Genomic DNA, 22,539 nt, shown 5'->3' with positions numbered 1-22,539 from the left:
ATTAACCCATTTCTATTAATCTGTGTGCCATCATGAGGCTGTGGCCTACTGATAAGGTTCGGCATCTTTCTCCTTTGGCGGGTACTTGGCATCTGCTTGACTCCACCTTCTTTCTCCCTGCATTCAGTTTAGTTTTCTCCCATAGCTCTATTCTCCCCTGCTATAGGTCAAAGAAGCTTCTTTATTAACCAATGGTAATAAACTATATTCACAGCATATAGAGGTGAATCTCACACCAACAAACCATTACTATTGTTGCTATGGTTTTGAGACAGGATTTCACTACAGAGGCTGGTTTTGAGCTCATAATACAGCTTCCTCCTTCAATCTCCTTCCTTCATGCTGGTCCTGTAGGCATACATCAAGCCCCATTTCTGTTCTCCTCCCTCCTATTTCACATTACCTATGCTTGTCTTGAACCCCTGATGATTCAGTCTCTATCTCTCAAGTGCTGAGATTACAGGGTATGGTAATCAAATGAGGCACAATCTGTCAAAATCCTTCACACCAACCAGTCAATGTCTGCTTCTGCTGGCCCTGGTAAGACTGGTGCACTGGGAGGAGGACACATGAAATGTTGATTATTGCAGGAATCTAAGATTGGGGGTAGAATTAATGGCAAAGGAAAGGAAGTTGGAAAAAATGAACAAAATGCGAACATAATTCACAGGCATCGGTAGATGAAGAAGCCAGGGTGATGAGTGAGCTAAACAGAGGAAATTTTACATCACTCACTCAGAGGACCAGGCCATCAATAAGAGAGAAGAGATTGCAGACTGGTCCTCGTGCATCAGAGCTCATCATCTGGTGACACGGATGAGGGTAGACAGTGGCTGATTGTAATGCGTGTGAGACTAAGGTGGGGGTGACGCAATTGCCGCCCAAATGTACAGCTGTGTATGTTTATCTCGGTGTAGAAACGGTATTTAGTGGGCATAGAGATTAAGTATGTAAAGTTTCTACGCCCATGAGAAAATAATCCTGTGACTACTGGTCCCAGGAAGAGAGGAATTCTCAAGCAGTGAGCCATGACAGAGCTAAGGGACACTGTCCTGCTCCAGGGCTGGCTGCCAAGGACAGTGGCCAGCAGGCTGTGTCATCAGCCCCCAGGGAGTGTGCTGCTTTGTGTAACTCTTTATGCAAATAGATTTTAAAGCACTAAAGAGTGGCACAAACCCACAAAATACAGGATTTGGTAGTTTTCATTTTTGAAAAGAGTGCAAAGCAGTGTTAAATTTTCTTTCCTGAGTCATACTTGCCTGAAGAGGGGGACTAAGGATGAAAGTCCAGTTAGATGCTGATGATGTAGTGCCCATAGGATAGTGTGAAAAGGTAAACCTTTGAGAAGAATGTCATAATGAAGGTCATAATACTGGCTATGAGGCCACTGAAGTCCAATATGGTACGCAAGCAACCAACTGTTTTAAATGCAGTAGTGTCTGTATCTGGTGCAGAGTGTGTGCATGTGACTGTGTGTGCCTGTGGAAGCCAGAGGTCGATATTGAGTGCCTTTCTTTATCTGTTGTCTACCATACTTCTTTGAGGCAGGGTCTCTTACTGAGCCTCAAGCATACTGACTGTCTAGACTGGCTAGCCCGAGAGCCCTCAGAATCTCCCTGCCTTTGCTTCTGAGCACCACTACTACGGGTGTATACTGTCATAGTTACCTTTTACATGGGTGTTGGAGAGCTGAACATGGGTACTCGTGCTGTCTGGAAAGCAGTTTACCCACTGGACCAGCTCCCCACCGCCCCTGAATAATAATAATAATAATAATAATAATAATAATAATAATAATAATAATTCTCTTCTTCTTTCTTCCCCTTTCCCTTCCCCTCCTCCTTCTCTCCTCCTCCTCCTTCTCCTTTTTCTTCTTTGCAACAGAGAGTATATTTTATGACTGGAATATTTGCTACTGTTACAGGTTAATTTTCCTTACATTAGAGATTTAATGCAATTCCAACGAGAATCCCAACATTTGGGATAGAATTGCAGACACTATAAAATGTATGTGGAAAGGCAAGGCAATTAGGGTAGACAGATAAGTTAGAAAGGAGATTATGGGGTTGGAGGATTCGCTTTTCCTGTGTTCAACACTCAAAGTTACCATGATGAAAAGCACAGAGATCAATGAGGCAAAGCCAGTGATTCACATTCTGGTCCTCAAGCAGGAACAGCGAGCTATTCACTAAGCTCTTTCCCTAACCTCTACTGAATGCATTTTTGACAAAGGTACAAAAGGAATCCAGGGATGGGAGAAGGACAGGGCAGGGGAGAAACTTCCCTACATATGATGATAGAAGAAATGAGAATGTCATCACCCTTTTAATTCTTACTTCATATTATACACAAAATAACTAGAAAATAGACTGATTTTTTTACATTTATGTATTTTGTGCACTCATGCATGTGTGTGTGTCAGTGTGTGTGTGCGCACACTACAGCACACATGAAGAAATCAGAAGTCAACCTGCAGAGCTGGTTCTCTTCCTCCACATGAGGGCTGAGGAACAAACCCCAGTTGGCAGGCTTGGCAGCAAGTGCCTTCATCTGCTGAGCCACCCCTCCAGCCCCAGACATAAAGCTTATCAAGAAATACAGCAGGCATGGTGGTTCACACCTGTAATCACAGCAGACAGGAGGTGGAGGCCTCAACAAATAAACAATAACCGAACAACATAAAAATCCTGAGAACAATGAAAGAGAAAATAGCCATAAAGGTGGCAAAGACTCCTTAAATACAGAACCCAAACCAAAACATAATCCATAAAAGAAAAAAAAAGTCACATAAAAATCTCTGCTTTGACCATCAAGAAAAGGAAACACCAAGTTTTGGCCAGAGTAAATATCTGTAAAGGACATTGTTTGGGCGGAAGTGTCACCCAGCCCCTGGCATCCATATACCCAAAGAGTCTGGAAAAGCCCCCGTTCCTGGGAGTTGCCTCAGTCAGACTCCACCCCTGAGAAAGCCCGCCAAATGATGACCCCTCCCCAGAGATGCTCAAGAGCACTCCCACAGGGTATTTAAACGGCACCCCAGAGAACAAACGCGCGTAGTGTTCGGACTTCCTTTCCTGTGTCCTCTCTGGAGGGCTGGAAGGCCATCCGGGAGCGTTGGTATCCATTAAACCTGAGCTTTATCTAATTCAATTTGATTTGGTCTGATTCAGATTATTGCATCGGTGGAGGGGCTTATCGGGGTGCAAAAACTTTTCAGAGATACCTGTTAGAGGGCTTGTATCAAAGCTAACAGGAAACGATTGTGCAATATTATTTTAGCTGGGTAAAGGCATTTGTTTCTACTGCTTTCCTTAAGGATGCAAAGAAGTGTTACATTTGCTTGATTAAAGAAAATTAGCCTGGGGTCAGGAGGCTGAGTCAGCAACTAGCTGACAGGAAGTGGTAGGGAGGAACTAAGTGTAGTGAGGGTTCTTTAGTGGGGGCTGAGCAGGTGGAGAGAAGGTTAGTACTTGCCAGCAGGATTTCACCTCAGTCTTTGAATTCTGAGTTCTAAGAGGGATAGAGATTTAGATGTTTCCTTTAGCAGCTGTGAAAGAGCCAGTGCCTGAGGGAACAGAATTCCCACCTGGCTGCTGCCCATAATGGCCGAACTGTCGCTGGTAGCCTTGGAGTTGCAATTGTGGGTTGGGACATCTGTTGCTTAAGGTGCAGCCACTGTACTGAATGCAAAACAATAGGAAACTCAATTAAAAACCAGTAGGAGAGCCAATTATGGTAGCCCGTGATTATAATTTCAGCACTTGAGTCAGAGGGAGGAAGATTTTCACAAGTTCAGGGGCTGGTCTGATTAGTGAGTTGCAAACCAGTCAAGGCTACAGAGTGAAACAATGTTTCAAACAACCAAACAAAACCAACCAACCAAACGGAAAAACCCAAAACCCAATAGGAAGCAAGGGATACAACATCCAAGAAAGTGTATCCTTGGCAAGTAGATGCTGAACATCATCAGAGATGAAGGAAAAGTGAATTAAAGTCATCCAAGGGAACCGTGCACACAGGTAAAACTTAACGGGCCAAATACACTGTGGCCGGAGAGCTGGGTAGTGGTTACTTTAGGCATAGAAATGAGTTTCCGCATATTCTCGGAAATAAACCCCACGCCTCTTAGCCATCTCCAGGCGTCCTCCTCCCTAACAATGAGCGTTCTGTCTCCAGATTCAGACATATAAGTGGAGTCATACCATGAGGGCTCTTTTGAGACTCTCCCCTTTCACATAGCATAATGTTTGAAAGGTCCATTCATGTACTATGTATCAGTACTTACCCCTTTTATGGAAAAATAAATACTCTACTGTATGGATATATCGTATATTATCTGTTCATCAGTTGATGGGGTTATTGCCACTGTTTGGCTATAGTGTTGAACCCTGTGAATGTCACTGTACCCACTGCCTTGTGGATGTGTTTTTGTTTCTCTTGGGTATCTATCCAGAAGTGACAATTCTAGGTCATAGCATAACTGTGCTTAAAAACCTTTCAAACTGTGTCATGGCTGCACCATCATCCATAGGACCAGTCTATGAAGCTTCTGGCCTTTCTTTTCTCAGTCTTCACCAACACACCGACAGAGCCTGAGGGTTTTCTGTTTTGTACTTTTGAGGCAGGGTCTCTCTAAACTGGCTGTCCTGGAACTATGTAAACCAGGCTGGCCTCAAACTCACTGTTTACTGCTTCTGCTTCCGGAATGCTGGGATTAAAGGCCTTCACCACCATGCCCAGTGGCCTTTGACTTATTATAGCTGTCCTAATAAATGTGAACTGTACCTAGTTGCTGTTTCTCCTTGCATCAGAACACAAAAATCAAGAAAACAAAAACAAAAAAAGCATGCACCTTCCCCATCGAATGGTCGTACCATCCTTGTTGAATTAGCTGACAGCTGACAGAGATCTGTTTTTGGATCTTAACTCTATCCCATTATTAACGGGTCTATCTTGTATCTGTCTGTCTACTGTGGCTCCTACTGCTTTGTGGTCAAGTTTTGAGGCTCGGAGTGTGAGTCTTGGAACTTGTGGCTGTTGGGGTCTCTGAACTTGTACAGGAATGGTGGAATCGCACCACCAATTTTTACCCACAGGTTAGCTGAGCTTCTGAGAGGGCTGTGCTTACTCTGTAAATCAGCATGGAGTCTGTCACCTCATGGTTTTCAATTCATGCACATAAATAATTTTCCATTTATTTGGATTCAAAAATTGGGGTGGGATTTATCTCATTATGGAATGCTTGCCTGGCAAACCCTCTGCAAGATCCCGGTTTCGATTCACAGTATCTTATTAAAATTTGTTTCCAGAAATATTTTTGCATATCTTTAAAACCATTTTCCTATACAACTAGTTCCAAAAATGGCCAGAGGTACACAGAGAAACCCTGTCTTGAAAAGCCAAAAGTAAGGTTGAAGAGGTAGGTTAGAGGTTAAGAGACTGTTCTTCTAAGAGGTCCTAAGTTCAATTCCCAGCAACCACTTAGTGGCTCACAGCTATCCATAATGGGAACTGGTGCCCTCTTCTGGCATGCAGACATATATGCAGGCAGAATACTATACATAATAAATAAAATCTTAAAAAAAACCAAAAACCATTTTCCTAAGTTTTTATTCATTTTTCTGTGAATATAAATGAAAGTGTTTTCTAAATTTTATTTTCATATGGTTCATTGCAAATGTGTTCAAATACAATTAATTTTTTGAGTATTGATCTTGTATCCTATACATCCTTGCTGAGTACATTTATTAGGTTTAATATCCTTAAGATTTCCTCTATATAAATTCATGTCATCAATGAATAAAAAGTTTCAAGTTTTCCTCTCTAATTTGCATGTATTTAAAATTTTTTGTTGAATATCTTAACACAATATTGAAGGAGTTCAGAACCCAGTGTTTCACTCTCTAAATGGAATGTGACTCTTCTTTCTCTCGCTTTTAGAGGGTTTCACTATGTAGCCCTGTGTATCCTGGAACTGGTTACATAGACCAGGCTGTTTTGTAGTCTATCATCTTGTATTTGTTTTGTATTTTTCATTGTAACTGTATTGTTTATTATCTGTTTTGTGTTCTTTCTTGTGCTGGCAAAGTGCTCCTACATTAGATTTTAAAGAAGAAAGTGGAGAACTACAGAAACAATCTAGATAACTTACTTAAAAATAACAATAAACTCTAGAATGCATAAGTCCTGTCTTCACGTCCCTTAACTCCAGATCCAAACTTAGCAGTGTCTACTCCTCAAGCTCAGCTCAGGTAATCTCTTGAGGGCTCTGAGAGGAGGAAATGAAGGGTTGGATGAATGTTTTACCTTCAGGTATCTTTTAGAGACATTTACCTTCTACCAAAGTGTATCATTCACTTGAAAAGCTCCCCAAATAATCAGGGGTTCCACTAAAAAGCGGGATCGATCCTACATGAGTAACGATGTCAAACATTTACTATATAATTTTTTCTAAAAATCTTCTATGCTTACTAACCTCTTGGGCTCTTCACTGAATTCTGCCCATGCCAATGACGATGGTTCATAGCCTTCGTCCCTGGTTCCATCTCCATCCAAACGTGACTCAACATTTATAGACTATGTAAATATTTATTGATCATTCAACTTTACTGAGTGTTGCCATGTCGCTCAAATTTTTTTAAAGGGAGAGATGCTAACAACATCTACCTCAGAGACAAACTGAGGCCCCATTCTACCAAAGTTCACCCAGGAAACCAATGAGTTTATTGGGCTTCCCTAGACCAAAGGTGAAGGGTTACTTACTGGAGAGAGGTGCTCCCTTCCTTGAGACCATACTGAAAAAGGACATCACCCATAAAGGCTTTCCAAAAGATTGGTTCCCTCTCTCCTAATCTTTCCATCCTATACACTCTAACCCTTCCAAAAAATCCGAGTGCAGTTAAGGCAGAGGTACACAGAAAACATGGTAGTGGGTGGCTGGATACCATGAGGGGATGCAAACAGTGAACAGGCGCAGCTGGGATGGTCTTTTGCAAACAGGCACAGCTGAATGCCCCAAGACGGTAGTTGTTTGGTTCAGAGGCTACTACTGTACGTGTGTGTGCTAGATGCCAGAAGACAAAGACACACTCTTAGGCTGAGTTCATGTGTATTACTATGGCAACCTCTCAACTGCCTGGTTCATTTGCAGCAATGGCTAGGATGCCAGCCAGTCATAGTTCCTGCCTGTTGTCATCTGGTTATACACAGCACGGGCCTCCCTTTTTAATCTTAGAAGTTTAAAGTTTGGATGAGAAATTATACATATCCTTTTATCCACCAGCCCCGATACCCCCACCTCGACCAAAGAGCAAGAAGCCATTAGAATCAGAGGAAAGGAATTCTTGTTTTTGAGCATCCTTGCACAGCCCCCACCCATGTGATATCTTACAACCCTGACAGGGTTTTGTGTACGGTGTTTGTTTGGCATAAATGAGGTCCCGATTCTCAAAAGATTTGATGTCTATAGAACAGAAAGCGATCAAAACAGAAGTTAGTGTAGGCCTTCCTTCAGAGCCCCCACCCTTCCTTCATCATACTCTTCTCTAGGTTCCTCTGCTAAGGGCGGGATTCACCCACCTATCAGAGCAACCCAGCATCAGATCAGCCACTGGCGAGCCAGCGCCGCAGGGCCACTCATCCTCAGCCAAAGGCTGGGCAGGGTGTCTGAATCCTGCAGCCCACAGTGGGTGGCACAGGAGAGGCACACTTACGCCCTTCTGAAACTTAGATGTTTGAAGTCTCAGGTCAGACTCTGAGGTGCCCAGTTCAAAGAGGCAGCTTGTTAATAGACCTGGTTTCCCTTGAGGGCGCATGCACGTGGGTTGAATACAGACAGCCCTTCAGTGCCTCTTTCCCCGTGCCTCAACCCACCTGGATTCCTCAACTCAATCAAGTAGCTAGCCTCTTGTGGTCATAGGTTCCCATAGAATGTACAGAGCGTGACACCTCTCACTGTTTAGCCTAAGCCTATGTCAGATGCATGCACAAGGACCCATCATAATCGCCTGCCACCCAGACACTAATGATCCATCATCTGCTGGAAAAATCCTTCCTGATGGTGGAGGAGCTACCCAGTCCCACGCGTCGCTGAGTCGCACCCACTTGTCAACCGCTTTGCGCCTTTCCTTCGCCCCACACCTGGCAGCCAGGATTGAGCATGCATGCCTCCGGCCCCTGGGTCATTGAGTCTGTCTCCGGGGATCTAAAGACGTCGGCTGACCTCTCCGCACCAGCGACCTCTCCAGTGATATCGTGGAAAACGCTCTGGAGCAAGCCCACAACGACCTAAATTCTCCAGCTGGCACCGGAGTTTTTCTCCTATCTTCAGCAGCCGAAGGTTGGGTCATCCACGGCACCAACTACTACAGCTTCTTCCTTTCCAAAAGCGATCCCCACGCTACAGCGACGGCTTCCAGCAGCTGGCTTAGTCTCCTTTCTGATGGGAAGCCCAGCAGACGGGCAATTCTTTCCTTGTGGGTCACGCTCTGCCCTAGTGGGTTGCCCGCCACACCTTCTAAGCGGGTTCCACCGGGTGGGGCGTGCCACCCGAACAACTTTCCTCCATATGCAGCCCCTGCTCCCGGTAGTCCCCTAGTTTCCCTGCCCCACCCCATAGCAGCTTCAGGTGCCGGCTCCGCGCAGCGCGTGGCAGCCCAGGGTTGGGACCTCCGCGCCTAGGTTTTTACCCGGACTCCAGCACGTGTTGCAGTGGGGGGTAGGCAGGCAGCGGCCAGGCTCAGGACACCTTAGTGGCACAGTAGAAAGTCTCAGAAGGGAAGGGGACTGATTCTAGAGGTTCTCTTCCTGCCAGCTGTCCAGGATCATGGGATGCCCACTGCATTCGATGGCTTGGCTGGGGCGGGGAAGCTCCCTACACCCCCGTCCCGAGGCGCCAATGGTCGCGTCCAGGCGGGAGGCCATGTTGCTGGAATAAAGCGGACGGGGCGGCGCGGGCCAGCAGATGCGGCTGGAGGCGCGCGGGAGCTGGGTGCGAGCAGGGCGCAGCCGCGAGGGAGGTGCGGGGGAGGCCAGCGGGAACCGGGGCGCCAGCAGCAGCAGCCTGTGTCGGCGGAGAGCAGCCGGGCGCAGCCGGAGTCGCAGTCGCGATGGCCGTGGCCGTGGGGAGACCGAGCGTGAGTGTCGGGGCCTCGCTTCCCCAGCGTGCTGATCCTGGGGCGCCGGGTGGGCTCCGCTTTGGGGCGCGTGCGGGTGGAGACTTGCGGGAACCAGAAGGGGGCTCTGGGTGGTGGCTGCTGGGGCTGTGGGTGTGTGCATGCATTTAGGCGCGCATCTGGGGCGGAGGGGAGCTTGGGGAGCCGGCAGGCTCAGAGCCTACCTGATGCAACAGTGGATCTTCTTGGCGCGCCCCTATTTCGGGGATGCGGGAGAAAAAAAAAGACCCCTCTGCGAGGCGCCCTTTAAAGGGGTAGCTTGAGCCTCTGCTTTCCCCAGCTACCTCCCTCTCCCGGCGCACGCCGCTCGGCTGCTGATCGTGGAGGAAGGCGCCGGCTGCGGAGGGTTTCCTCGTGGTTCTCCCGCGCCCCGGGGGCGATCGGGGCACGGGAATTGGGAGCCGAAGCGCTGTGTCACACGGCTGTAGAAGCGGGTCCAAGAGGTGGGATTTTCGTGGTGGCTTACCCCCGGTGTACTGTGAAATTCCGGACACCCTCAGGCGCCCACCCGGGTGACCCGGCCCTGCCCAGGATGTGGACAAAGCCCTAGACACACACACAAAGTTTTCAAAGGGCTCCCTTTCGGGGTGGGTGGAAGTCCTGAAATACTCTGTGGCTGGCAGGCCGGGGGCGGCGGTAGTGAATGCGGGGCTCGAGGAAGAGGAAGGGTGGGTGCCTGGAGGAGGAGTGCCCCAGCACCCGAAGGCAGGGAGGGGATGCTCCTATCCGGACTCTGGGCCGGGGTACAAGCCGCGGGCCGCGCCTCTTGGAGTATATGCAACTCTGGAGCCAGCCAGACCGAGTGGTACTTTGAGGATGTAGTTCAGGGTGAAAGGGAGGGAAGGGGCGGTGGCGGCGGCCTTTCCTTTTTATTGAAAGGAGCCCAGCCCAGTGGGAAAGGCGGAGTCCTCTTTTCTTTTTCTCATTTTCTTTGTCGACGATCTTAGCCCACTTTTGCCTGGTCTGCCCTTGGGGCGCCTCCCGTGTGGTCCTTCCCTGTCTAGTACCCCATCTTCTTTTTCTTCCCTTTCGAACTTTGCAGCTTGCTGCAGGTGGTGGCCTGACAATTTGCAGATATAGAGAAAAGTCTTAGGTAGAAGCTGAAAGCTACGAAACCCAGATGCTCAGACTCTTGGCTCCCTCCTCCCTACGCCTCTCTGCACCCCTGAGGAGTCTCAGCCCTGCAGGAAGTTCATGGGGGGGGGTCACCCTTTGCAACACCTACCTCCATTTGGTGGTTCAGTTGCTTTTTCTGCTGTTTGAGGTGCTTTGAAAGACTTTTTCCACGGTGAGAAAATGTGCCTTGGTCATTGCTAAGTGTTCCTGTGGGTCTTTTAGGCCTTTCGAACTCTATTACATGACATAGCGTACATCTTTTATGTCTTCTGAACTCTGTTACATGACATAGTCTTAAGAATTTTGTCTTCCTCTTTATACAAATTATGCCCTTGTTAATTGGTTCTAGGCAGTCATTACTGAGGGAATTTGCATAGTCTCTGGACTGATCTCTTTAGAAACCAAGGTTAAATCTTGCCCTCGCCACATTTATTTTCAGGGCACAGATTCAAAGAACTAAAATAACAATATATGTTTTAGATGCATCAGCAAGCGTCTGGGAATGCAAGTATCCTGTGTAGGGGGTGTCTTTTTCAGCAACACTTATTGCGGGTGCATTCTTGAGGGTTGGGGGAGGTGGAAGAAATAATTTGTTGCACATTTCCAATAAATTAGTAGGTTCATATATGTCAGTTAAATAGGAACAGTATGTGGCTGTAATCATATCCAACATAGTGTCTGCCAGCCATACGTGAACTTAATCCTACAGAGTTCTTGGGTAAGACCTCACATTCAGATAATAAAATATGGGTATACAGAAAAGGCGGCTTCTTATGCATATCCTGTGTTGTCACTGGAATTAAAATCAAATTCCTTCAAACTTAAAAACAAGACACCCCACCCCCAGTTGTAAGCGTGATCAGGAATGAACTAGGAAGCTGAATAGCCTCTTCGGAGGCTACTGAGAATGTGCGGCACATTTGCATGGGCCGGTTTGATTATTTGCTCTGGGGGATCTTTTAAGTGTGGCCTCTAAAACTTCTTTCGCGTCTTCAGCAGAACAGCTCCAGCGTTGCAGAACCCAAACCCAGCTCCGAGCTGGCTGTGCTACATCTCTAGTGATGAAATTTTCTACCTCCCCAGTCCCTTTATTTGCCCTGGGGTTTGGACTAAAGAAGGAAAAGGGATGGGAAGGGAGAAAGCCATCCCGAAGTGGACTTATTCACAAGTGGAATTGCCTTACTTCTTTAGAATTTATTTAAAAATTTTAAAAAGAGTTGAGGAAAACAAAACTTTCTCCTGCCTGTACAAACCACCATTCCTGTCCAGAGAGAAGGAGAATGACTTTTAGTAAGTCACTCTCGGTTTTAGATAGTCTAGTGTGACATTTGCAGTGGATGACAATTGAGTTTTAATGAACAGAAATACTTGTATGAGGGCCTGGTTTTTGTGTGGTTTTACATTCTGAGTATTAAGTCCAGGTCCCTGTGCATATGGTCTACTGCTGAGCTACCTACCCCGTCCTTCAAATACTGTGTTGTCTATATTATGGAATGTGTATATTCAGTTCCAACTGCTTAAATTTCCAGGTTAAATTCGCACGTGTCTTAGGTAGAGAGACGCGCTCTTGGTGACGGAGCAAAGGCCGTAGTTGGATGGGATCCTCCTTCTTCCATTTTTAATCTGTGTTCATAGCATGTTCCTTTGCCCGCTGGCCTCAGGCTTTGGCCCTGAGAAGACCCCACATGTGCTGTTTCCAGAGTGCACCTAGGGTAGCAGGAGGGCTTCTCGCCTAAGGCCGTGGCTCCATTTTGGATGATTAGAGATTTTGCATCCACATCCCAAAGCAGCTGTCGATTCTGAACAAGGCACAGTGATTACTCTGCCTGGGAACCAGGCCTTGTGTAGATGCATGTGCTCTCTTTTAGGTCATCTGTGTTACAGTGTCTGGAATCTGGGAAGAACTTTAGGAGTGAAATGGTTTCTGCCCCAGTACAGAAATATTGCCTCTTTTTTTTTTTTTTCCTAGCTAAAGCTCTGTTTCAACTTTTCCAGTGGAAATGGCATATGATAGCCTTTAAGAAATTTGTTTAATTGCCCTTTCATCCACTGAGCTGAAAGAAATGGAAAACTGAATTACTTGTTTGCCCATTTGATACTATACGTTTGAGCGCCTGCTTCATGCCGGTCTCTGTCCCCGGAGTTTGGGGTACAGCTGCGGAGAATAAACTCCCTTCTTCCTTGCAGCAGGTATTTATTTGTGTTTATTCATTTTTAAAAGGTTCAGAAATCCCTGTGTATTAAAGTGACATGGGATTTGTAAACTGGGGAGAAAGGAAGTATGTGCTTATTGCTGACAACAGTTAGGGATCAGGTGGCGTTTTTCTCTGAATCCAGAAAGCTTTAAAGATACTGCTTCTCTAAGACATGGGGGTTTTCTCGTGTGAGGAAGTAGGGACAATGATGTGTTGTTCCCTTTTGTTCTAAGTTGAAATTACTGAGATTTGAAAATGTGAGGGCAGATGGAGGACTCAGGATTGATTGGATTGATGGGTTGAGAAGAGCCCAGGGAAGAGCCATCTATACAATGCGTGGACTCTGGCTGGGGAGTTTTCTAAATGATCATAACGCTTTAGCCGGTGATAGGAGCTTTGTACGGTGAAGACCAAAAAGTGTCAACGATTAAGAGTCAGAAGAACACTTTAAAGTGCAGTAAAGCTTCTTCTAAAACTGCTTGGAAACCAGTTAATTTCCTTAAAAGAAATCTTTTAAATGACCTTTAGCAATGTGTCCGTACCACAGTGGATGTGGGACTCGGGAAACCAGTCAGAGAAAGAACACGCCCACCGCTGTCAGGTGACGGCCTTCCACCAACTTCTGGAGGTTTATTTCCCCAAGCCTAACCCATCTTGCTTAAACTGCTAATTAAAAACCAAACTGTGTGCCTGGCCCAGCCTGACCATCTAACCACTTTTACACTGGATGCTTAGTGTTGGGCCCAGCCACCGTGTGTCTCTGTCAGGACAAAGGGATGAATGATGGCGGGACTCCATGTTGCCACGATTTGGAGAGGCGGCTTTGATTGATTGCCAAAGCACTAAGCATTTCCCCCCATTGAAGATGCCACTCTGGAGCGGGCTTCAGTTTCTTTTCTTTATGGGATCTTAATTTGTTTCAGGGAGAAGAGAGGCTGCATTTAGACTTTCTTCCCCCGTTTGGGACTTGTCTTTTGTGGTCTTGGTTACACCTGTCACAGTTGGGGTCAGCAAAGCTGAACCATTGTGTAAGACAAAGTGAATCTAAAGCTTTTATCCCTTTTCCCCAAGGGCTCTACTTTACAATTTAACTGATACCCTCCTCTTCTTTTAAATCTAGATTGACAGAAAACTCTTCCAACTAAACAATACCTCCCCTGACCCACTCAGCGCTGCTGGCAGTCCGTCAATGCCGCTTCTGTTGAGCACAAAAACAATACACGGGCTAAGGTGACACAGGCAGGATTCGAAAAAGTATTTGCTGGGTGATCAGAAATAAAATTTGCTTTGTTTCAGCCCTGGCCTGACTTAGAAATCAGGGGTGTGTTCCCTGGTGTGACTGTAGTCGAATGTTAACTTGTCTCTAGTGTCAGTACCCGTGAATGGGAGCACGACGCTCAAGCCCAGTGACATGGGAAGTCATGAGTGCAGACGCTGTCTGTACACTCTTGGAACTGTGGCCCCGTGCGATGGGGTGTGGTGTGATGTGTTGAGCGAGGAAGCAAGCTCGAAAAAGCAGGAAGGAGTCATCCTCCAAGAAGCTAACTCTGGGCCCTATGAGTAGGACTTCTGTTCAAAACAAATGCACAAAGCTTGGTTTTTTTCTGTTGTGCAAAAGGAAATTAGTATGGAACTTAGCTTATTTCTTTTGATAAGTAGCGTTGCTTGGGGAAGAATTTATAATTTTCTTAGAAATTGAAAACAGTCATTTTTCTGCAATATTTTATCTATTTTATCAGGCGTTGCTCTCTCACTTTTTGTGCGCAAGCGCCAAAATTGTTGCGGTGATTCACACATAGTCCCTATGTCTTACTGTGGTTTGTCTCTTTAATTGAGGTATTGGCCCACGTAGCTGAGCCGAGCCTGTTAGGGCTCCCATCCTGTAACTCTGGTGGCATTGTTTTCCTGACAGCAGAACTGAGCAAGGAAATCAAGTCCAAGGTGGCCACGGACAAGTGTCAATAAGCTTGTGATAAGTTATAATGACACGCATGGATAAATGGTATGTCTCTCTCCCTCTTGAAGCAATCTAGTGTAGCTCGGCTGTTAGCGTTCAGGGTTGGTGGAGAGTGGACTGACATGAGGCAGGAGGTACAAGTCGTGCAGGTGTTTTTATGTAGACATGTCTTCGCTGTTGCTACTCTCTGGATACTTTATATCCTATTCATGCCTTGCTCCCAGCCTAAACTATTCTTAGTCTTGAAATTGGTGGATGGAAGACACTGAAAATCAGCAGACTACCAATTCGTCAGGGCTAGGTTCTGTAGAGGAGGAGTGAGAAAGGATTCACACCGAGGCCTTAGAGGAGAAACCTGAAGATCCAGGAACTTTAGCTGCAACTGGGATTAGCAGAAAAAGGAATTCAAAGCCCACAAGATCCTATAAGAATAGGAATTTCTATTAAAGACCAACGGTCCCTTAAATTTTAATACCCATTTCATTCATCTCATTTGTGTGTGTATTTTTATGCCATATACATTTGTGAATCTCATTAAGAGTGTCCACTGAATTTGTTTTCACCTGATTTTGAAACTTAGAAAAAAAGCGGCCTTCAAAAGTCTTTGTGAATGAGGAACTTGTTCAGAATCTTGATTTTGATTTTTTGAAACAGGGTCTTACTGTATGCGTCACACTGACCCTGAACTAGGTGTGTAACTGCTAAGCAGCACAGGGTGGTCTCAAAATTCACGACTCTTCTGCTTCTGTCTCCATGTCCTGGCATTGCAATATGTGTCACCATGTCTGGTAGCATCTTGATTTTTTTTTTTTTAGTTTATTCTATTCAAATTTCTGTTGAAACAATTATACCCCTATTGTCAGAATACACAACCCACAGAGTGTGTGTAGGAGAGACAAGTGAGAAGTAACTACACAGGAAAATGAGGCATGAGCCATCACTCACCTTGTTTGAGGCAGCCCATTGGTGGGTAAAGCCTTGGGATGGGATGGTTCTTTTTGCTATTGCTGTGGACAAGAAGTGATGGGAGGAAGGGTTGCCTTTTGCTCAAGGTTTGAGGGGCTGTAGACCATCCTGTTGCTGAAGGGATGGTGGAGGCCAGCTCCATGGCATCCTGTTCACATTATGGAGGACCAGGAACCAGAGATTCTGAGCCTGGAAGTGGAGCGAGGTTGTAACCCTCAAGGCTACTTCCTCAGCTAGGCTTCACCTCTGAAAGCTTACACAGTCTCCCAAAATAGTGCTACCAATTTGAAACAGGTGTTCAAATATGTGAACCTGTGGGTGACATTTTGACATTTGAGCCATACAAGGAACCAAAGCTCTCTTAGATCAATATGCACACAGGTCTACCATCTGTATCCATTAGGTTAAAGTGTGTTGACATAATACAATGACTGAGGTTTGGTGGTTTACATAGCAAAGAGTTATTTCTCATTGAAAGTTCTTACCAGTTGCATCTTTGAGGGCTGGTCTGTTTTGACTCCAGCACCCAACCCAGGCTTGTGTGTCTGGTGGCAGAGCAGAACGATCCTGGCTCCTGAGCTGACTTTGATGGGTCACTTGCCCTTGGATCTCATTGGCTAAAATAATGAGCATCCCAAATTCATCAGGATGAGGATGAATAATAGTCTGGTAAAGAGTAGCCCTGGGAGTTACATGGCCAAGCTTGCGAGCCATGGGATGAGGGGTTGATCCTTCAGGGAGAAGCAGCAATTGACCATAGTGCGCTATGCACTGAATCTTCTGGATTATCGTGAAGCCTAGGGTTCTTATTATTAGTAGAGATGTGTGTGTGTGTGCGCGCGCGCGCGCGAGAGAGAGAGAGAGAGAGAGAGAGAGAGAGAGAGAGAGAGATTTTTACTCGGCAAAGGTTCATTGTTCATTCAGGATTCTTGAATTGAATTCAGAGCCTTAAAAAAAAAAAGGGTTGGTCTTTAGTGATCGTCCTCACTCTCCTAAGCCTGTTCTGATCACAGCTGGTCATGGTGCAATGATGGTGAAGTAGTAAGGAAAGCTAAAGAAGGAGGACTAGCCGGAGCAAGCTGAGGGCACACAGTGATGGAGTCTGTTGTTGACCGCGATGAGCTTCCAGTGGCTTCATCGCCCAGCGATGTGGTGACCTTCCGAGAGACCTTCTGTACTGCTTGCTGGCGGCCTCAGCTTGGGACTTTACTCCATGGGAAATAGCTGTGAGGCCATTAGGATTTCCAGCTGCTTGACAGAATCATTTCCTTTGGGAGGCATCCAAAGCAGCCCGTTCCCAGCCGGCCTGTCCTAAATGCAGATGTCTCACTTCCTCTCCTTGCCTCCCTCTGCTGAGAGAGGGGCAGCCTCTCAGCATTTGGGGGGACAGCTGCAGACTCTGAAACCAGGATGCTCCAGCAGGATGTGCCAAACTCTGTGACCTCAGGCAGGTTACTTATCTCCTTTGTAGACTAGTAGCAGTCCTTTATGAGAAGATTTAGCAATGTATAGTTCAATACAATAAAAAAAAAAGATTTAGCTTCCTCAGCCATGCTTACAGCGATACCTTGATGGTCTACAATAAGACGTGGTTGGTGGGGGGCAGAGGGCAGTGAATGTTGAGGTAGTAACAGCCTTGTGCTGATGACGGGGTTCAAACTTAAGACTGCCACCCCCTCACTTTAGCGGGAACTGAGCCTAGGAAGGGTATAGCCCCCGTCTTCTAGTTAGCACACCTTTGAATCATGTAGTAAGCATTCCAGCTCTCATCATAAACCTTCCATTGTATATGGGCTTTGGCCAGTTTCTCCTTTGAATTCGCACACTAGTGACTGACTGCAACATTGTATCATCCCGCTTACAGTCCTCTAGAGTATGTGCTAGGTTTTTTTAAAGATACTAATGAATAGTTGGGGTGGTAGTGTATCTCTAATCCTAGCTCTCTGGAAAATGAGGCAGCAGAATTATTGTGAGTTCAAGGCCAGCCTGAGCTACAGAATGAGCCCATTCCAAAAAAAAAGAGAAAGAAATCTCATAAGCAAATGAATAAATAAATCTGTAAATAAATAACAAGGGATTATCAGATATTGATATGAATGGTAAGAAGCAAGCAGGCCCTCATTACATTGGCAGTGAGTTGGAGCAACTCTTGGGCATGGTCATATATCCTTAGTCTGGATGTCAGAGTGAGGGACATGTCCGTTGTGTACCTACATTCCCTATCAACATTGGCTGAAGAAGTGAAATCTCATTCTGCAAGTGTGCTGCCTAAGACTTGCATTGAACTCGCGTGTGGACCCTACCTCCATACGGCTTCCCTTGGTCTGGTGCTATGTGAACCTCAGGTAGTGGAGAGTCACAGCTGTGCACATCTGGATGCACAAAGGATGGCTGTCCCAAAGGGAATCCATGAGGGCATGGAAGGTGGTGGTTTGAGACTCACTTTGGCCAGTAAGTTGGGCAACTCTGAGGTACAGGATACGTACCTTCCGAGGCTTCCTCATGAGCCTCAGTCAGCAGGGGCGATTAGCTTCTCAGTCATTGTCCACTAGCTTCTCCTCCTTCTGTGTTTCACTGTGTCTAGTCTGTACTCGGGTTCTACCGCATCCCACCAAAGAACTCCTTCATGTGGAACTGTCTCAGGTCCTTGCCTTTTAAGGAAACCTGGATGACATCACATTTGTTCCTGTCTGGGGAGCTCTTTGACTTCATATAGTAAAGGAATCTGAATGTTTTATAAAAGCAGGCTACCTGGGCTGATAACAATGATCCTCAAGCGCTGGGTAGTAGTGGCACCTGCCTTTAATCCCAGCACTTGGGCGTCGGAGACAGGCAGTCTCTGTGACTTTGAGCCCAGCTTGGTCTACAAAAGGAGTTCCAGGACAGCTCAGGTTACACAAAGAAGCCCTATCTAGAAAAACAAACAAACAAAATGCTCAAACAAATTGAGCATTTCCTAGGTTTTTACTACCATTTCATGGAGAGCAGGCATCAAACTTTTGTAAAAAGTAGCCTCTGAAAAGAAGAGAGTGTATCAGAGAGTTCTTTGGGATTTTCACGTGTAGATCTTTGGAGTGGAACTCCCGAGTTGTCAGGTTAGGAATGGGTAGCATTTATTTAAGACTGGATTTACCTATTTCAGATAAATTTCATTTCCTGTTAGTCCAATTTTCCCCTCTGTATAATTTGCTGGCTAAGGATAAGATAGAAGACAAATAGATCTTTAGGGTTCTAATTCAGCCTGCTCTGATCGCCAGCTCTTGGAATAAAACACAGCTTAAAGATCTGACTCATGTAATTCATCCCTGTGATGTGTAGCAGGATGCTTATCTTGTGAGCTCATGAATACCACAGCCATGTCTGTTAAGAAGACACTGTCAGAATTTCTCTTCCTCTTCCTGCTCTCCCATCCTCTCTCTCCTGTCTTCTGCAATCTTTCCCAGGATTTGGAGTGGGTGATAGAGATGCCTCCTCTCAGGGCTGAGCCCTCATCAATGACTTCTTAGCCCTTTGAAGAGTTCTGAGTCTCTGTATTAATTTACTGCAAAGAGAAACTTCTCTGACTAACGCTGAGAGCAGCACTAACCTATGGGTCAAAGCAAAGATTCAGAAGTCAGCGTGACCCTGTCCGTTGAGGACAGCTACAGTCGTAGCTCCCTCTGACAGGGCCTCTGACCGGCCTGGTCATGAGCTTTGCACCAGGTGGACAATACCAAGCCTAAATTCCTTGCTGTGGGGCAGGTCTCAAGATTGAGCAATATTAAGGCCCTGGATTAGTTTGTTTGCCCAAGAGTTTTTAGAATAGTTGCTCAAATGATCTCTTTACTTGGGCCAGCGGCTGTTTCTGAAATCCTGGAGAGATTCTTAGAAAGGTCACACAGCAGGCGTCACCTTCATCACGGCTCACTTTCTCCCAGCGTTAATTAGCATCTCTCCGCCCATCTTTGTTCCCTTTGGCTAGTGTGTGCCCCAGCGGCCTGGGACCGGTCCCTTGGATTAGTGTGTTTGTTAGTTCCCTATCTCTTTGTTTTCCGGCTCTTTCCATCCCACCTCAGCCTCGTAGTCACCTCTCCCCGAGGGAATGGTGGTTGCAGATGCACACAGTCATCGCTGAACCCTCTAAGAAAGTTTTCTAATTGTTGCTAGTCAGATTTGCCTCCTTGTGAAGCTAAAATTCCTCGGCATTTTCTGGTTGTAAGGCAGACAGTTAAGGTTTCGGCCATCAAAATGACTAATTACTTTGCTGTCTGCAGTTGCAGCTTAGAACTGGCTTTTAAGCTGTGTGGTTGAGGATCTGCAACTGAACTGGGCTTAAAAAAAAACGTTTTATTTAGCATATGTTAGCTATACATAGCAATGTGTTGAATTACGACATTTTTGTGCATGTGTGTAATGTATTGGATCGTAGCCACCCCGTTACCCTTCCTACCTCCTCCAACTCCTGCGAACCCCATTCATTCCCCATCTACTCTCTTCTACTTTCACATCCTTTTTTACTTTGTCAAAAATTCTTTTTTAGTTTAAAAAGTTTTTATTTTGATATTATTGATTATGTAACTCTCCCCTTCCTCCCTCTATCTCCTTCCAAGTGCCTCTGTCTCCTCATAAATTGATAGCCTCCTCTGATTATTAGTTTTTCATATATGTGTTTATGTGTGTGTATATATGTGTGTATATATTTATATATATATATTAAATGGTTTTAGGACTGACCACTTTGTATTGGCCAACCAATTCTTTTGTTTTTGTTTTTTTGATGACCAATGGGTCTCATTAAATTTGCTGATAAGCACAGTGAGAAGCTTTTTACACCTTGTTGTCTGGTCACCCAACGTTTGGCTACATTGTTGAAGAAAGTGCCTTCCGTCTCCCATCAGCAATTAACGGGGCTGTCAGTCCTCAGAGGTGAGGCCTTCTGAGCCCCTCCTCCCCACTTGACAGGGTATCGAGGGCCCCATTGTATGCAGGTGATCACAGCCACTGTGAATTTATATGTACAGTGGCCATGCCATGCTTGTTTGTGCAGTGGCCACGCCATACTTGGGAGACAGCGGTCCACAACACTTCTGCCCTTCTGGCTTATATAGTCTTTTCATCTTCCTTTCTACCGTGTTCCCCGAGACTTGCAGCTGGTGATACAGAGAGTTCGAGGCCAGCCTGGTGTACAAGAGCTAGTTCCAGGACATCTCCAAAGCTACAGAGAAGCCCTGTCTTAACCTCCTCTCCCTGACCCCCATTTCAAGATGTCGTGGATGATGACGACTTTTTGACATTCTCTGGTGGGGTTCATGTAGGCATTTAGAGGAGCTGGCAATGTTGCAAAATATTGTCAGGTCTCCCTCTTTAAAAAAAAATTAAATGTATTCTTTGATAATTTCATATATCTATATAATATATTTTGATGGTATTTATTCACCCCCCTCATTAGTGTCTCATCCCCTCCTACTCCTGGAATCCCTCTTCTTTTCATCAAGTCACCTTACTGCTTTCATGTCTTAAAAAAAATTATCCCTCTGGGTTTAATTAAGCTTGCTTGTATGAGCACCCGTGTGAGGGAGGCTGTTTATAGAGGCATGCACACTCACTATCAGCTCCTTTTTCTCCTGAAGAAAAGAAAAAGGACTGGCCTTCAACAGCCAGTACCTGCCTACAGCTGCTCAGACGGAGTGTGAGTGCGTGTGAGTGCGTGCGTGCGTGTGAGTGCGTGCGTGCATTCATGAGGCCCTTCCTCATCCACGCTGGAAATCCTTCTCCTTCTTGAAGAGCTGTTCTTATTCTTCACTGGCTTTTCCTGTTTCCTGTTCTGTAAGTCAACAGCCCTTGTGCCCCAGCTGACCCCAGGCAAGAAGGAAGAAACCCAAACCACATTCCTTCTCACTCTCCTACTCCAGCCATACCAGATCCAAGGTCCGTCCTTGGTTTCAGGGCTGGGTGAGCTGTGCAGACTTGTCATTCCTACCTCATGCCTTAACTCCTTCTGACAGGCTTCCTCAACCAGTGTGGTAGCTGAGACCCTTCTGCAATTCTAGCCCTGTCTTCTGGACTCTTGGCAAGCTTATAGTATTTCTGATGAGAACAGGCTGAGCCTCAAGGATGCCCAGCTTCCGTGACTTGAGGGTCTTGTACTATAATCATTGGTGTTCGGCTCTTGCTCTTCTCTTGGATAAACGTGGGAATTTGCCTCCTGTAATCAGAAAAAAAGGGAGGGGCGCTTATTTTATTTTCCTTTTTTTTTATTATGGAATTTGAGCAGTAATTGAAAGCGAACCACGAGCTTTCTTAGGCTGTCCTTTTGTGAATATTCTTTGGGTTTAAGGCTGGGATAGAAGTGGCACACACAGGGACCGGCAGTGTGTCAGACTCTGAAGAGAATGTTTTCCGACTCTGCTGGCTGTTTTGCACTGCCCACCCTCTCCTCAGAACACTCGGGCAGCCCAGCTTATGCCAACTGGCTCTGACCAGCACACTAGTGGCAGCAGTTGCTCAGCCGAGGGCAACAGGTGCAGCGGCTCTGTCCTTTCAGTTGTGTGCCGGGTGGACCAGTTGTCTGTTTTCAAACCCACTCGTGCCAATTGTAGAAGTCATCAGACGTGCGTGGTTTAATTTCATGTTCAGTTAGTCTATGAAATATAAGTGTGAAAATCGACTTGCTTCTAAATTAAAGGTGCTGGAAAGATTTATTAGGGTAAGAATTTTGCTAAAATAGAACTCGTGAGTTTTATATAGGTAAGATACTTGTCAAAAAGATGGAGGAAAAGATTGGGTTTAAGCAGAGTCTGGGATCTCGGGAGAAGGCTCAGTGGTTAAATAGCACTATCTGCTCTTATGGAGGACTGGGGTCCAATTCCCAGCACCTACACTGGACACATACCCCTACACAGACACATACATAAATTATGTCTATAAATATATATGTATTATAGATAAATATACATGTATGTTATATGTAAATATATGTTATATATAAATGTATACATATTTTGGAGACTGTATCTCTCTACATAGCCCTAGCTATTCAGGAACTCACTATTATGTAGACCAGGTTGGCCTTGAATTCAAACAGATTCACTTGCATCTACCACTCCAGTGCTGGGTAAAGAAAGGCACGCACCAGTTATGCCTGACAAAATAC

At 45.7% G+C, this 22,539-nt stretch overlaps 1 protein-coding gene across 12 annotated transcripts in view; it reads left to right on the top strand.

The window, feature by feature from the left end:
* The window catches only part of Septin11 (septin 11), a 121,664-nt gene that overhangs the window by 25,259 nt on the left and 73,866 nt on the right, over nucleotides 1-22,539 (top strand). The window contains exon 1 of one of the 12 annotated variants that reach the window (XM_057771633.1): nucleotides 8,961-9,134. The exons of the other annotated variants lie outside the window; for them this stretch is intronic. Within the exon in view, the coding sequence (XP_057627616.1) occupies nucleotides 9,108-9,134 (27 nt within the window). The 5' untranslated portion in view covers nucleotides 8,961-9,107. Of the gene's footprint in view, nucleotides 1-8,960; nucleotides 9,135-22,539 lie in introns of those variants that run through there. 12 annotated transcript variants of the gene reach the window in all.

This window comes from Chionomys nivalis, chromosome 6 (assembly GCF_950005125.1).
Source record: "Chionomys nivalis chromosome 6, mChiNiv1.1, whole genome shotgun sequence".
Classification (NCBI taxonomy): Eukaryota; Metazoa; Chordata; class Mammalia; order Rodentia; family Cricetidae; genus Chionomys; species Chionomys nivalis.
This window is presented reverse-complemented; position numbering and strand designations above follow the sequence as displayed.